Source organism: Mauremys reevesii, linkage group 6, assembly GCF_016161935.1.
Source record: "Mauremys reevesii isolate NIE-2019 linkage group 6, ASM1616193v1, whole genome shotgun sequence".
Classification (NCBI taxonomy): domain Eukaryota; kingdom Metazoa; phylum Chordata; order Testudines; family Geoemydidae; genus Mauremys; species Mauremys reevesii.
Window position 1 is genome coordinate 92,016,539 of NC_052628.1, and position 17,745 is coordinate 92,034,283.

Below are 17,745 nucleotides of genomic sequence, written 5' to 3' on the forward strand. Positions count from 1 at the left end.
TAAATCACCATACAGAGCAGCTACATTGAAATTATAATGCTTTTTTACTGAAGGGCTCACTGTGAATTTATAAGACAAAAAATATAGAGGAGACACGATCTTATTTTGTCAACTGAATTTTACTAATTTAAATTAATTGGAATGACTTTCAATGGCTCAAGAGTCCCTTGCGTGTACCCAATGGTACCATAGATCTGAGCTGTCGCCAAACTACCATATGAAATGGTCTATGGGCTTCTCAAGTCAAATACTATGAGACGATAAAGAAGCACTTGAAATGTGTGTGTTAATGACCCATGGAAACAGGTCACTGACAGTTTATGAACTACAACTTTCAGTTCATAGCCACCCTGATCTGTGGTTCTCAAGGATCATTGTACTTCAAAGCACCAAATGACAGCCTTAAAACACTGAACAGTTTCTCAACATTGAAATCTGAGATACCAACAATTTCTGTCAGCCCATTATGCAAAAACTATAAGTTACGGATTTTTGTTTTCGGTGTAATTTGACAACTCCCCACCTTTTAAAAAAGAGAATATTAAAACACCAAAACTACTTTGAGGATGAGCATAACAAGGGACTGCACAAGTACCTGATTATACTATGTGCTGCAATACTAGACAACCAATTTCAAGAAGAGCAAGCTTTCAGTCACCTCTCTTTGCCATTATGATTTTTTTGTTTAATCATGCAGGTCTTAATATTGAAATATTATAGTTATTAAAGCCCAGGTATCAAGCTATTAGTACACTACCTTAAAATTAGAATGAACTCTGTTGTTATAGAAGATGCCTAATGGTGTAAGCTCTGCTTTGGTTTCAGGGTATAAACCATGAGAATCTCCTGTTGAACTCTTGTGGAACAAATACCATATTCCAGCATCCTGCAAATAAGAGGGTGAGAACACGTTTTAAAAGTGACAAATGATCTGTCTAGCGCCAGCATGTTTAAATCATCATTACTGCTATATTGACTTCTCCAACAAATCAAATGCATTTTAAACGTAATTTACATATCTCAAACAATAATTAAATGAAAACACAACCGATATCCTTTCACAATGAATTCCACATTAAATCGCGTCTGAAGAAAGAACTGACTGCAGTATAACTAAAACTTTTTTTTTTTTTTGCAAAAAGGCTGTATGCACCATTACAAGGTTACACAGAAAAAGGAAAATTTTAGCCACAAAGATCTCCTAATTTTGAACATTTCAAGTCTGAACTCAAAGTCACTAGGAAAAATTGTAACCTTTTGCATTTCAATGACACATTACATTTCTGTGTACTCAATCATATTTTTGTTCAGCTAGCTAACAAATCATTTTATTGTAGAATATATACAAATATTTTCCACTTATTTCTCTTTAAGAATTGCTCATCACCATGCCAATATCAAGATTTAATGATACAGCCAAAAAACTCACAAGAGCTTTCAAAAAAATTGAGAAGTCTGGCCAGTTCACAGCTCTGAGCCAATAATATGCAGCAATTATTTCACACCTCTCCATCTTCTCTCAATTCCCCAAGCAACCACTCTTAAAAAGGTGACATTTACCAGTTAGCAGAAGCCTGCAACCCTCCACCCCGTATGTTACCCTGCATGAGAGGTGGCCAGGACACAGTAGTTGAGTAGAAGCCTCTGCAGTCCCAGTACACCAGGGGAGAGTTCCATGCCATCTCTGATTGTGTTAATATGGTGTGGCTAAAAGATCTGAGCTCTTAAGTAAAACCCTCCTGTAGGGAATGCTCAAGTGCAATAGGGATGCTCTAGCCCAAAAGGCTTGAATAGTGGCTATAGAGCTGCTGCGTTGTACCCTACAATTTGCCACTGGGGAGAAGAGAATGGTTTTAAGTCACCAAAACCCTGCTCGTGTTCTATATCTGGTGATAGAACGGTCTCATCATTCTAGGATTTGTGTTCCGCTTGTCACAGCATTTTAGGTATCCGTGTTGAGAAACAACAGACTAATGCATAGCCAAGACAATTAACACATCTTAGTCCACTGTAATAAAAAAACAGCACAGCTATTTTGGATTCCACTGAATATGACCAAAATTTTAAGTCCTGAACAGTAGCTACACAATATAAACTACAGAAAATATCGAATCCTTAATATTAGCATGGATGTATTCGTAGGATCCCTTGTTCACAAATGATTCACTATACACAGTCACAAATATATTAATTCTTCCTTTTCTGAATTATTATCTTCTGTTCTCTTCAGAACAGAGATGTTCAGTAATTTCCAAAATGCCCATTTAGAAGAGACAGCTTGCATGTAAAATGCCATTGTACTTCTAAACATAAAAAGAAATACATCTACACGTGAAACTTTGACATGCCTACCTTTTTAATAGTGTATGCCTTAGTTATCTGAAATATGAATAGTTTGTGTCAAAGAATATCTATGTGCCTCACCTGTGAGCCTGCTGCTGCATTATTTATAAGATGATTGTTGGGATGAGCAATCCAGAATGTTGAAACAGCCCTGCAATACATTATTCAGAAACAATAAATAATTCAGACGCTACAAATGGTAAAATCCCTACAGAAAACTTAGCATTCATATCTAGCAAATTAGTGAGTGCTAATTTGACATACAAAGCAAGTCTGTCATGAGCTTCAAGTAAGAAATCATGAAGAAAGCCATATTTTCCTAAAGAAAATTGTCTCCATGTCTTTCAGAAGTCCTCCTGCAAGCTCTTGTTTAAGTGGTTAAAATACTACATGCAATGATAAACCATTTTGGTAATAAGTGGCATAATCTTATCTGGCTTTTACAGAAGAAATCAGATACCTTAATTTATGAATTAAGCATTAAAAATGGTTGTTTCAGAGAGTCTGGTACCCTTGCATGAAAATAAGGAAATAGCCTGAAGAGAAGTCTGCTGAATCAGGTACCATATCAAGTCGTGACTGTATTTCAAACACAGTTTTTCATATATTCTATTTGTGTTTTTCAGATTGTTAATGCTTTTTTCTAAATAGCAATGTTGTATTCCAGCTGTCCACCTTTGGTAGCCTACATTAAAAAAAAAATCTTGCATATTTGTAGAGCAACAAGAGATTTTCAAAAATGTAATTACTGCAACTAATTTGATTTTCTTTTTTTAGCCAGATACTCACATGCAGTCTGTGGCTGGCACTGGAACATAATTCCCATACACTTTATCCTTAATGGCCATACACATGGTGCTATTCCTGTCTGTGGGAAGAAGAGTGCCTGGTTTGGTGACTAGACCAAGGTTGTGGAACAGAATATTCCTCTGTTCAATGCCATCCTCTATGAAGAAACAGTGGCCTAGTGTGTCATAACCAATGGTGTCCTTTATCTGCAGAAATACAAGTTCATTATGTCATTAGCAATAGCATTCATTGAGATTTATTTGACAAGTGCCATTTAGTTTTACTATCTTGGCATAACTGCAAAATGAAGTTTCAATATCAGCAATAATGGCTAAGTCAAATGTCAAGTTTTATTTGTTCCCCAGAGACTTTTTCTGAAGATGTTGGCTCACTGTAAGGCTCTAAAAATTCAATTAGAAAGACCAAGACTTGTCACAAAAGTCACTGTTTACACCAGGTAATTATGTATTCACTTTTTAGTCATGTCGTGCACATTTAAACTGAAAAATCGAATAAAGTATTTTCACACCGACTGTGCTTTGTAACATTTACTTTCAAACAATTTGAAATGGCATCTCTCTCAAGGCACCTACCAACAAGCCATTAGTTGCATGAATTGTCACACATCTGGAGAAACAATGATGAATGGAAAGACCTTCCAGATAAGTCCTGAAGCTATAACCTCCTTTTTCATCCACATCCCCACAGCGGTGGAAGTGAACAGGGTAACTTCCCATCAGTTGCTGGCCCATTTGCCTCAGTTCCACATGGGAGAGATGAACAGATGTGAAATTCTTCAAAATCTGGAGTGTGTAACAAGAAGATTTGACTGAATAATCAATTACACTTTTAAATTGGTACAAGTTTAAATTTAAAGCCACAGTGAACTGATTTCCTCCAGGCACAAACAAGTACAGTGGAATATTACAAGAATCCGTCTGAAGAATCTTCGTGTTATGCTTTATATCCAGATCTATAAAATCAGTGACCTTCATAAACAAGAGACATGCACATAAGCAAAATGTTCATGTTACCAAAACAAAAAGTTTCATCAGGAATTTTATTGCTATAGCAAGTCAGTTTTAAATGGCTCTTACTGGAATTCTCACAAATTGCACACTCTTTATAGACAGCTAAACGGCATTCAAACAAGAAAGAATTTTTCTCCTTATATACACAAAAGTTGTATTGATTTAACTAAATTGGATTAGAAATTGATTTAATTAAACGTGCAATCATATGGACACTCAAACTGGTTAACTAATTTAAGCATCTCCACAAGGGGATTGCACAGTTTAGAAATGGAATTAACTTGGTGCAACTTTCTTGTGCACATAAGGCCTTAGAGAGATAATAAAATCCAGTTACTAATCTGATCCTTTAAAATGAATCCTCTGATTACTATAAGCAAGGGACAAAACCTGAACTCTCACTATAAGGGACTTAGCAAAACCAGAAGACTTCTAGACTTGTATTTTATTACAACATTGCTTGAAGCAAATACTCTAGTTTAAATTTCCAGTAGAATTTTGTTATAACTGCGCTTTCAATTACTCGGATTCCCAAACAATTCTCTGTTTGAATCCCCTTTACACCACAAGTGAGGATTGTAAAGGAGTAAGAATCCATTCTGCATCAAAATGACACACTAAACTAAAACTAAAACAAAATCCAGCTATACTAGCTCATGTGTGGCCAACCCTCACAAAGGAAGTCACTATGCAAGTCTTTGTCTACAGCTCTAGCACTTTTGTCAGTAAAAACTTCTGTTGGTCAGGATGTGAAAAAAACACACACCCTTGATCGACATAAGTTTCACTGACCAAAGTGTCGGTGTGGACAGCGCTATGTCAGCAGGAGATGTTCTTTCACTGACATAGCTACTGCTGCTCGTTGGGGGTGGGAGAGCACTCTCCTGTCAGCATAGAGCTGCTACACAGGAGCTGTGCCACTGTAAGATCTGTAGTGTAGACATAGCTTAAGTCTGCAGTTTTAGATACAGAGGTGCTCTTTTGCTACGTGACAATGGGCAATTCCCTCAGAACTATGGACTTTCACATTAAATTGCATAATTGGCTAGTACACAGCTAAGTATTGTACATCAAAGTTTTTAAGGTTATGGAATTGCACAAAACAATTGGGCAACTGCAAATATTTCTTCTTCCTTCGGTCTTAAAAAAGTAAACTAAATGCAAATGCTTAGAGTTATGTGAAGTTAAGTTTGCAAATTTAATGACAAATCAAGAACTATTTAAGTTCTCATTGTAATATTAACTTACCCACATTGCACATTTGAGGGCTTGTGAATTAGACTGTCAAATATAAATACCTTAACACACACAATTACATCTTGTGGGCAAGTTAAAGAAGCAGTGATTGACCATTTCAACTTTTTAGCTGCTGAGCTTAGATTTACCACCTCGTCTCTCTAATAGCTTTATTGAGAGAGACAAGCTTTCGAGCCACACAGAGGCATTTAGGACCAGTGTAATGCTGAGGGCTGACAGAAATCAGCCTGGCTGTATTTGCTCCCAATTAACACCAGTTGAGGATCTGGCCCTTAATGTTTAAGCACCCACTGTAATGAAACATTAAAGCTACAAATTAAGGCCTGATTTGGATGTATAGTACACCACTTATACCATCTTTCCATGTAAAGGGGTCTTATCAGCCTGTAGTTTCTGCTGAATCCAGACAGACATTTTAACTAGTTGTAACAGCCTATTTTACCCAAATGTACAAAATTAACAAAAGCTGAAAAATGCTTAGTGGTAGAGGTTTTTATAAACAAATGCTAATGTAAATTTAGCAACATCTGCCCAACTATTCAGAAAAGACTCACAAGAACAATTTAACAACTCAGATGGATGAAGATGGAACAGAAAACAAATATTCTTCTGAGACATCAGAGGGGCCCACTCAATTTGAGTTATTGCAGCAGTCAAAGTCCGGCTTTGTAATGCTCACAACTTGTCAACATCCTTCTCCACTGCATTATCTTAATCACAACAGGAAACTTAAAACCCAATTTATTCCCCTCCCACAAACAAAGGCTGCAGCACAAGAGACTGTAGGTCTTTCCCACCATTATGAAACTTAAATCTATACCCCACACTTAAAAAAGGAGACTAAGCCTGTGACAAAAAAACCACAGTGAAAGCAAAGCAATTTGCATTTAAAAGGATGAAGCCTCAAACATTTCTAACATCTACTGGGCACCACCATAACACCTCAATCACTCCTTGCATTTAATCCCATTGGAATGAATATGACAAGTTTCATCTTTAACCCAGCTTCCCAAACTGTGGTCTCAACTCCAGATGGGGTTGCACCATCAGCAAAGGGGGTTGAGGCGATCCCTAGTGTGGGGAGGACACCATTCTGCTCTGCACTGTGTGACCTTGCATGTATGGTGTGTGTGAGGTCACAGTGCATGGGGGACACCATCTTGCTCTACAAAATAGTATCCTCCATACAGCATGACCTCACATGCATCATAAATATGAGGTTCCGCTGTGCGGAAGAGTCATTTTGTAGAGCAAAATGGTGTCCTCCATGCACCATGACCTCACGTGCAGCATATGCCAAGTCATGCTGTGCAGCGGAGGCTATTTCGCTCTTCAAACTGGCATCCTCCATGCTGTCTGGGGTCCTGGGAGGAAATCAATTAAAATGTGGTCATAACAGCAAAACGTTTGGGAACCCCTGCTTTAACCACCTGTGTCCATACTACTGCTTTCCATCTCAGCCTTAATCTTCCTTTAACACATAGCCATGCAAGATATAAGAAGTGGTAAGAATCATGCTCCTTCTATATATCTTTATTTTAATAAGTGACTCTTGGTTTTGAGTGCCCAACAGGAGATGCCATAAAAGGGCCCAAATTTTCAGATGGTATGTGCTCAGCACTTTCTGAAAATCAAGTTCCATTAAAGTGTCTCAGGTTGGGTACCCAAAACCAGTCACTTTTGAAGATCTTTCCCTTTGTATATTAAACCATCAATGCATTGAACAATACACAATATAAACATAAGCAACAGGCTTCTAAGAACATTACACATATTAGCATTTCTTTGTCCCTGATTCTTCAGTCTAATTCTTGGCAAATGAATTCCAGTTTTAGGAAAGCGGAGAAGAAATATCGATAGAACCACTCAGTGATAATTTAGTGAATATCAGGTTAGTGGATATTGAAACAAACTAGCCCCACCGCCCCAAATTTAGAATTAATACTTTGGCTCAGAAGCCATCCTCAATGTAACAAAGCTACTTAAAAGTGTTTCAAACCTTGATTTGTCCACCAAATGTATCATAATTGAAGTACTGACACTGATTGCCAGCATAGCAGGACTTTTCTGTCTCTCCCTTGATTAGGATATTCCTAGTGAGAACTCCAACCTCTGCCCTCATGTCCACTCCATCAATGACATCTCCCATATGAAGGAACTGGGGATTTTCTGTTAAAAAAGTCAGTTCAAGAAAAGAAAAATAGCATAGATGACCAACTTAACTTCTCATCCATTAAAACAAAAAATGCAACTTGTTAGCTTACATAATATGCTCACTTAAGCAAGTAGAAGATAGGGCAGGCAAGACTGTATTTTAAAACCTCTTGGAATACTGGGCACCGGAATCCTAATGTTCTGATTGGTTAACAAACACTCCTCATCAGAGATGAAGAGTCCACTAGAGCAGACAAAATACACATCACTGGCAGGTGATAAACATCAAGCAACAAATACCTGTTGCCATGGGGTTCTGTACAGAAGGCAACACTCTCTCCACGAGGCAGAGGGCTGCTGAAGAGGAGGCTGGGTACCAGGAACAGCAGCAGCTTTCCTATAGCCAGGTTTTTAGATTGTAGTCGATTTAATGATACGTAAGCACCCAACTGTGCACTGAGAGAACTACTAGGGACTAGTATCCTCCCCATAGGGGAAAGGAGGGGGGGTCCTAAAGAGGATGAGTGCTGAAGCTCCCCCAATGAGACTGAAAAGAGGGCGGCAGTAACCTTCCTTTAATCAGGAAATAGAAGTGAAGAAATGGAAAAGATTAAGGATGTTTAAATTATTAAAAACATAACTTCAAAAAACAGTGAGATTTCAAAGGAGAAGTTGCTTTAAAAAAAAAAAAAAAGTATCAATTGGCTAATCTTTCCCACACAGAATAATCAGAAAACCTGGAAGTGTGAGATAACTGATTAGTAAATTCAAACACCTTTTCAAGATCAATGGCCTGGATCCTGCAAAGACATGTGCACATGCTTAGTCTTACTTGCTGTGGGTAGCCCCACTGACCTCAGTGGGACTCCTCACAGTATATAAAGCAAGCCTACATGCAGAACAGTGCAGGAGCTAATTCAGCAAAAAAAACTTTAAACACTCATTAAAAAACTAATGAAAAAATTCCCAGACTCGTTGCTCCATTTATTTTTCTGACTAATTTGGCTCCTTCCTAAACGGGAGAAACAATGCCATCACAGTTAAAAATCCTAATTAAAAGGTCTTTAAAATTTTTTAAAAAACCCAAGAACAAAAGCTTTCATCTATTTTGGTCTTCACAAATTCCTCTGAAATATTAACCTTCATTTATTTGTCTATATTATGTGAAGTATTATCCCAGTAAGCCTTAAACTACACATGGGCACTTCTTTTATTTTTCCATTTATCTCTGTATTTAAAGGCAACTTCTCCCCTCAACACAAATCTGACATCTCTGTCACAGTTGCCTCTGACTGCTACAGAAAGAGTCCAGCTGAAAATTTTCAATAGGAGCACTTCTCATACTATACCTGATGTTATGTAAAACTGACCAGAAGTGGTACTTTTTCCTTGCAGCTGACAATCTTTGCTCATTCTCTTCCCCACCTCTCAAAAAAGAATGATGGAGAGGAGACAGGAAAGAAAATGGAGGCATTTTTTAAAAAAAATACTTTCCCCTAACTTCTGTATCCTACAAGTATTACATGGGCTACCAGAATTTAAGGAAGGGAAATACTAAAAATTTTCCTTTTGGTGGCAAACTAAACTATCAAATTGTTTCACTTTTTCATGTTTGTACAAGATACAAATAGCAGGTAAGAAGAGACCTATTCAAGGCATAATGGAATCATACTCCCTTCCCCCACCCCTCCAAACAGAGGAGAGAATTTGGCTTGACAAGTTTTGCATGACTTAAAAAAAAAAAAAAAAACACACACCCTTGCGGCAAAATAAATTTTCCCTTTACTGTCTGCCTTACTTGGTTTCAAACTACTAGAAAAGAGCACTCGAGTTAATGCTGAAAAGTAGTAAGATCGGCCAATTTACCATTTTTATGAAAGTGCTAATTTAAAGCTCCGAATTACTCTTCCTTTCAGAAGGTGTGCACATTGTACTTGACTCCCTAGTATAAGCCCTGTAAAAAATGTTACTGACAAGCTCTGTAAGAGCAACTCTAGAGTGAATCATGCATGGACTAAAAGGTACGTTTTCCAAGGTGAAAAGTATTTATAAATACTAAGTTTAGAAGGTGACTGAAATACAACATGATTTCATATAGTGAATTACACACTGTATCCCAAATTTTGAGTTAAAGAATAGCTTCAAAGTGGGAGAAAAAGAGGGGGACAGACAAGGAACACATTTTGGATGATGTGAAAAAACACATGGCGATTCAGTAAGGAGAGGAGATACAAAAATGCTGTCCCAGATGGCAAGACAGTACACTTTTTCACCAATACTGGAAAGACATTTTCAGAACAAGAAAGAGGAAATTGGATCCAGAACAAATAGGAAGACAGACCTGTTTAGGAGGGGAACAATTTGGTTGTACTTCTTCCATACATGAGAGCAAATGAGGAGCAGCATTCCACAGATGCTGGAGACTGGAGGCTAGGACTCTGAGGCTAGAGAATTAAGTTCTTATAGTCAAGATGAGAAGATATGATGGCAACAACATGTGTTTCACCGGAGGCACAGAGGCAGTAAGAAACAGAGTTGCAATCAGAGGAGAAAGAGGAAAGTTCAGGAAATAAGGATGATATTATGATTACAAGCAGTGGAAACAAATAAGAGTTCGGAGTCTAAAAGAGAAAGAGGGGAGATAAGAGTTGTGTTTGAAGGTGCTCATATTGTCCAAGGCAAAGTCATAAATCTGACAGGCCAACAGGACAGACAGAGGTATCCCTAGGTGTCAGATTATATGGTGAGTTGATCAGTGTTAAAAATGATAGCTAAGGGTAACACCATTAGATGAAGAGGATGAAAGCTCAAGATCTGATTCTTGCACGCCCCTCCACAGAGGAAAAAAGTTTTGGCTTGAAGGGGGAGCACAGAGGCATAAGAAAACCAGAGATGCCCATACAGCAGTCTCAGAGGATGGAGTGGGCTGCAGAGGCAAAATGGGGGGTGGGGTCCATGTTCCCTCTGCCCAATTTTTGCCAGGGTTTGCTGGCCCTGCTTGGTTACATTGTGCAGCCGTGCCCATGCCCTGCACGGCAACAGCTAGAGCTGGCAAACTGGGAGCTGTACTGTTGCTGTGGGGAGAAGCAGCAGCACACAGCTGGGAACTGCAGAGAGGGGCTGCTGAGATAAAGGGGGGGGGACACGTGTAGGCAGGGGCATAACGCAAGCTGTTGGGGAGGGCACTTTAAAATTGTGGCCCCCCCCTCACCCCGCACTATCAGCGGGCACAAGTCATCTCTGCACTGCAGAGAAGTCAAACAGAATGGAGTCATAGGCAATAAAAAAGGAAATGGTCAACTACATGTAGGCGAGACATTTCTGTGTTATGCCCTGAACGAAGACAATTTGCAAACAGTCAGAGATCCGCTGCATGAGAAGAGGTCTGAGATACGAGTCACTTGCATAAACATTTTGCTGAAAAAGAAAAAAGAAAAAAAAAAGATTTACAAAGAGAAAATCAGGGTCAAAGGAAGGTTTTAGTTAAAAAAAGGGAGAGAGAGAGAATAAGGATATCTCACGGCACATTTAAAGAGCTAACAAAGGCACTAAGAGCAAAGGAATTGAAAATCACAACAATTCAGGGAGCAAAGGTGGGGAGACAGAACCAAATGAGAAAGAAGGAAGGTGAGAAAAGTTATTTTTAGGACCAGATTGTTTGAAATATCCACTGAGAAAAAGTAAAAAGAGAAAAAAGGAAAAGAGGCAAACTGCAGTGTTAATGGGTGTGAAGTTGACATTGTCACAAATCACGACAACTGTAGACTAAAAGAATGAAATGCATTCCTCGCACATAGCTGCGGAAAGTCTGGGAGGGGAAGGAGAGATGGAAGAATGGTCTGAGCCTGTCACTGGGAAGAGTTTACTGTTCCCAATATAAGAGTCCATTTCAGGGCATTATCCTAATTAGTAAATATTACAGTCACATTCTACATACCTTACATTTTCATCAGTCTCCTACCTTTGACTTTGACCTGATATCTGCTGCACTCTGGACAGGGAAGGAGAGTGAATTCCTCTGCTTGGTACATTGAATAGTCAGTGCTTGCAACTACAATCTGGTCTTCAGGCTCCCACTTACTAACATCCTCCAACAGATGTAGTATCACGCCATCTATAGCCTCCACCTGGAAACCTGAACGTGGGACACCTAAAAAAAGGAAAAATGATGCATGCAGCAATATATAAAGCTATAACTTCAAATGTCATCTACTTTACAAATACTTCGTTATTTTAACTAATAAGGAACTCAGATATTTAACTAACATTTTCCAAAATGTAAGAAGTCTTCTAGTATGGTACTGCTCTGAAAAGGGATTATGTAAAATGGCCTCGAGGGCTTCATGTTTGGTGAGTCTGATTCAGATGCAATGATCACATTTTACCAGTAGAAATGATAGGCTGAAAGGCAGAAAAACTTACATGTACAACCTGGGATTGGAGAACAAAGCTGAGCACTTTCCTTATGCACCACCACCAGAAGAAAGACTTGGCAAGCCAAGTGATACTTGTGCAACTACACACCCTTCACTGAGTTTGCACAGATGCAGGGACTCAAATTAATTCTGTTGATACATGTGCAGGAATAGAATACAGCTCTATCTCACTTAGCAGTACAGAGCCAGTATGGCTAACAAATAAAAAAGCCAAACATACTTGTCACTGAAGTGGGCAGATACAACTCAATATACATATTCAACAGATGGTGCCATTTTTCCATAGTCACTTTTCAGAGAGACTTTAAGCAATTCAGAACCAATATTTTGGTCATTATGAAAGCAAACTTAATTCCCTTCTCATACCTTGCCCATCACCCACAAGAGTATAATCTCAAAAAGAATAAAAAAGGTACACAGTAGTCCTCGCAGTGAGGGAAAACATCATAAAAAGAACTACCGGTATTTTTAAATTTAGATCTTCTTAGACTGAAAAAGATGTGAAACTCCTTCACTTTAAAAGTGATAAGTGAATTCAATTGTTCCCAAACGTATGATGCTAGAAACTAAATTAGTTTTCTGGAAGCTGCCAGGGAAGTGAACTGACCTTGAAAAACTAATCAATCCCCCAAGCATATCTGTCTCATAAGTCCAGTAGACCTTATCTGCATGGGTATCCCTTCAGTCTGATAATTAGTCCAAGAATATTATTCTGATACATATCCTTTTTAAAGGACAAAGACCAAACTGCAAACAGACGAATGTGACTGTACTGAGCCACTGGTTAAGAGGAGAGTTTTGTAAATCCAAAACTCTATCAGAGCTCCAGTATAGAGACTTAGGCTGTGTCTACACTGCCACTTTCAACAATAAAACTTTAGTCATTTGGGGGGGGGTGGGTGAAAAGACACCCCCTCAAGCGACAAAAGTTTTAGCGCTGAAAAGCGCTGATACAGACAGTGCTTTATCACCAGGAGTCAACAACCCCCTTGTTCGAGGTGGTTATTTTTTAATCGCTGGAGAGCTCTCCCTCAGCTGCTGCAGCCACGATGGCACATGGGCAGTGTAGACATACCCAGAGACAGATACACCTCTACCTCGATAGACCGCTGTCCTCGGGAGCCAAAAAAAATCTTACCGTGTTATAGGTGAAACCGCGTTATATCGAACTCTCTTTGATCCACCGGAGTGCGCAGCCCCGCCCCCCCAGAGCACTGCTTTACCACGTTATATCCGAAATCGTGTTATATTGGGTCGCGTTATATTGGGGTAGAGGTGTATTCCTTGGCTTTGTCATGAACACAAAGGCCTTTACTACCCATGACAAAGATGCTACATCAAGGCAGAGCCATATATTTAATGGGGATCCTACAATGCCCTCACAAAGTACAAGGGGACTTGTGGATATTTATAGGTCACAGGCCTTGGTGCAGATTTTCCTGATCAAAACTAGGCTGCAAACAGCCACCAGACTCAGTGACCTGCAATCATTTTTGTTTTCTAAAAGAAATAATGATAAGATTGAGGGTTAGCATCATAAAAGATGACAGTGAACTCCTAGTACCGATAACATTTATTGCCAAGGAATTTGACATCAGAAGCAATTTCCTTTTTCTAATCAGCACCAAGGCCATGGAATTAAGAATAAGAAAAGCAGTTAAGGATTCAACACCACCAAAAATATTCTTGTGTGTTCAGATACTGACTACTACCAGACCAACAGACTGTCAGAAGTATGCATGTCAGAATAATCCAACTAATCAGAGACACTTTTGAGAAAAATAAAATCAGCAATGCTTAAGAATTCTCCAAACATCACAAGCAACAACAATTAACACAATATTCTATTAAGACTAAAGATTAGAAAGCAAAAAGGCAAACCTCTACCCCGACATAAAACGACCCGATATAAGGCGGGTTTGCATACAAGGTGGTAAAGCTCTGACAAGCTGCTCTGAGCAGTGTGTTAAGGGTGCTGGGCCAGGTTGGGGCCGAGGGGTTCGATAAGGGGCAGAGGGTCTCGGGGGCGATCAAGGGCTCCTCCCACCACATTCTGGGGGGCAGGAGCTGTGGGAGGGCACCTTTGGGGGCCCCACAGTCCCAGACTGGCCCAGGGGATTGGTGAGGGCAGGAGCAACCTGCTCTGCTTCCCTCGCCCCGGCCCCAGTCGTGTCGCTCGGGGGAGGGGGAGGGGTTTGGGGATCCCCCCCGCACTCACCAGCAGTGGCGGAAGCGAAGCAGCCTGGCCCCAACCCGCTCCACTCTGCCAGCTTCCTGCCGCAGGTGAGTATGGGGGGCGTCCTTTCCCCAACCTCTCCGCACTCACCTGCAGCAGGAAGCAGAGCGCCATGGCTGGGAGGTGGCGGAGTGGAGCGGACTGGGGCCAGGCTGCTCCGCTTCCCGACGCTGCCAGTGAGTGCCTGTCAGGGGGTGGAGGAGATAGGGGTCGGAGCAGTCAGGGACAGGGGGGGTTGGGTAGGGGGTGGGGTCCTGGGGGTGATTATGGACGGGCGTCTCTGGAGGGGGCGGTCAGGGAACAAGGAACGGGGGGGCCAAAGCAAGTTTGATATAACGCGGTCTCACCTATAACGCAGTGAGATTTTTTGTCTATATCGGGGTAGAGGTGTATAAAAACCCACAAGCCTGTGAGATCTCCAGCCTCCAGCAAGTGATTTTAGGTTTTAGTATTTCTCCAGGACGCTTGTATAACTAAGTTCTTTAATTTAAGTATTAAGGATACAGTTTCCCGTGTCCCCTTGATGGTATGTTGGATGCCCACAGCACCGAAGCAGAGAAGGAGATTTACATTTTAAAGTTTTCATTTTTGATACATTCCCTTGTATTTTGTTTTGTATTTCATCCAAAAGTTAGGCAACATTAATGGTAAACAGACAAAAATAATTGCAGTAATTAGGAAGTTAGCTTGCATTAATAAAATCTGTTCTAGAAAATAATCAATACAAATTGTTTTTTTAAAACAATTTTGCCTATGAAGATTTTAGGGAAAAAACAAACACACACAAATAAACTTTCCTACCTTCATTCCATTCACTAAACGCTCTGACAGCAAACTTCTGACCACCCACTGTGAAATATTCTCTTTGAGCAAGAGCTTTTCCTCCAGTGCTATGATTTTCATAGTCTCTCACAGATTCATTACAGGAGGAATTTCCACCACCTATAACACCGACTAAAGCCCAGGCTTGCCTGCAAAAAAAACAAACAAACAAAAAAAACCACAACAACAACAAAAATCCCCTTAAATTAAATTCTTTGCAAACAGACACTGTATACAACAAACATTTATTCTTTTGCTTCTTTTCCAAAACTCTTTAAAAATATAATTCCAAAATGCAATGCAATAGAAGACCTCCTCTTATTGATATCTTAAGATATTTGGTTGTTCCCATATGCAGGCTGGAAAATGCTCACCACTCATTTCTACTCCCCCCGGCCTCCTTCTCTTCTTTCTTTATTTTTTTTAGGATTCCAGATTTCAGAAAATATTGTTAATACTTTGTCCAGTGTCCTCAAAGTATTTTACAAACCACAAGATCATGTAACAAGTGTTATTCTGTGCATTAAACAAAGTACAGAGCAATTTAGACCTTGTCTACACTAAAGTTTCCCACTATGGAAGTGCTAGAGTATAGCAGTTAAATTAAGGCTTTCAGACAAACCTGCTCTAACCAGCCTGGAGACCTGTCTCTATAGCGTCAAATCCACTACTGAAGCTGAACTCGCAGTATTAACAGGGGGAAGTTTTTAGATAGATGTATACATATACAGTACAAACACTTTACACTGACACCCCCTAAATGACTTGTCCAAGACCACAGTGAGTCAAACAGGAGACTGAAACAGAAGCCCAGACCTTCCATGCTCTACTTCGCCACTTTCACTACATATCCTCTCATATAATGTGCTTTCCTTCATCGTTAACCCCTGCCTTTCTTCATGTGTTCTGCCCTTTAATCAAAACTGGGGTTTGACTTATTGGAATTTATAAGCACAATTATTTTGAGATTCCTCTCTTCCTCACTACACCCCTACATACTCCAATCACACAGCCACCTGTATCAAACTTTCCAGTAATTTTTTTTAAAGAGTATTGCAAGCTATTGAAATTGGAGTATGATGTTGTACATAGCAAAACCTATTAAAAAGGGATAACATTTTAGTAAGCATTCACTGTTCCATGCTATGTTTATTACTTGCATAGTTAGCACTCTCAATCATCGGTTTGAGACAAAAATCCTATTGTAGCTCTGAGACTCAAATCACATCACTAAGTCAGCAATCCTTCTTCCTAGAACTACTGATTAGATGATTAAAAATCTAATTCTGATAAAAATAAATACCCTATTATACCGAACAGAATCTGTGCCAGCCAGTCAGCTTGCTGTATGGCCAATCATTCACAATTAAAGGCAAAAATTAAAACCTTCAACCCAGACACTAGTTTATTCATAAGCATAGACTTTTTTTTTAAAACAAGTATTTTTACAGGTTAAATCCCATAACTGCTGTATTCTAGTCTAATCACAATGATGCAAAGAATGTTACACTGAACATGTCTTTCTATAGCCTCACTATCCAAGTCAAAATAAGCATTTAACAGAAAGAACATTCAAAGAGATACTGTCAGACTGAAGATCTCTTATTTTGTGTGGGAGGGAAGTCATCTTAACTTTTTTTTTTTTTTTTTAAACTGACATGAGACATGAGTGACTATTACTTGCGAGTGCCAGCAGAAGAGACATGGACTGTCACTGTCTTCTGCCGCTGGGAGAATGGGAAACAGAATTTTCTTAAGAAGAAGGGAGTCTCAGCCTACCTGTGAAAGCAGCCAGGAATCAAGAAGGGGAGGAATGGGGGGAAAAACCTCCTGCTCCCTCCTGGCACATGAGATAGGGAATTTCTCAATTTCAGATGAACAAATGCTGATACAAATGAGGAGGTACAACCCTCCCCCCTCCCGCACACCCCAGTAGGTCACAGGACAGATCTGGGCACCTTGAATCTGAGGGATCCTCCTCCAATCACTTCATGCTCACAGGAAGAGATGTAGGATCCCAGGTGTCTGTCTACACAAGGGCACAACCAACCTTTGACTGAGTCTCTACTGGATCCAGGGGCCTGGTGCATATTATGGTATACTCTACTGCCCCCACATCTGCTGATCCTATAAAAATTCTGAGGCTAGAATCCAGACTTAGGAAAGCCTCCCAGTCCCAGGTGACTAGATCCTTCTCTGAGGTTCAGAGGATTCTTTCTTGCAGGAAAGCCCTTTAAAAAGGCACCCAAGTCACAAGGATATTTCTAGGACAACAAACACTAAATGGTATTTTGTCAAGGCAAGAAGTTGGAACCCTGACATTTTTCCAGAACTGCTGAAGCAGAGGGAGCATAATAGACAAAGTCTGAATATGGAGATGTGATGCGGGGAGGGGCAGAGGGCACGAAGCCACAAAACCAAAGACACACTATTGACTTACTATTAGATAAATATTTTAACAATAATATTATTCTAACAAATCCCAATGCAAGCTGGAGATTGGGTTCTACTCGCGCTATCATAAAAAGAGGAACAGACACAGCTGGAGACTCAGAGATTTTATATCCTTGGCTTTCGAATGCACACTCCCTAATAGGCTACAACACACTTTCAAATGGGTTCCACCACCAGGTGGCCGGGAATGGGATTGTGATCTGTAGAGACCACATTATGAAGG

General features: G+C 39.8%; 1 protein-coding gene across 3 annotated transcripts in view; it reads right to left on the bottom strand.

Moving 5' to 3' along the window:
• The window catches only part of CEMIP2 (cell migration inducing hyaluronidase 2), an 87,343-nt gene that overhangs the window by 18,652 nt on the left and 50,946 nt on the right, over positions 1-17,745 (bottom strand). For all 3 annotated transcript variants that reach the window (XM_039544645.1, XM_039544643.1, XM_039544644.1), the window contains exons 5-11: positions 15,048-15,217; positions 11,536-11,724; positions 7,420-7,589; positions 3,726-3,935; positions 3,133-3,338; positions 2,425-2,494; positions 758-886 (exon numbers count right to left, since the gene is read on the bottom strand). In XM_039544645.1, the coding sequence (XP_039400579.1) occupies positions 758-886; positions 2,425-2,494; positions 3,133-3,338; positions 3,726-3,935; positions 7,420-7,589; positions 11,536-11,724; positions 15,048-15,217 (1,144 nt within the window). The remainder of the gene's footprint in view (positions 1-757; positions 887-2,424; positions 2,495-3,132; positions 3,339-3,725; positions 3,936-7,419; positions 7,590-11,535; positions 11,725-15,047; positions 15,218-17,745) is intronic.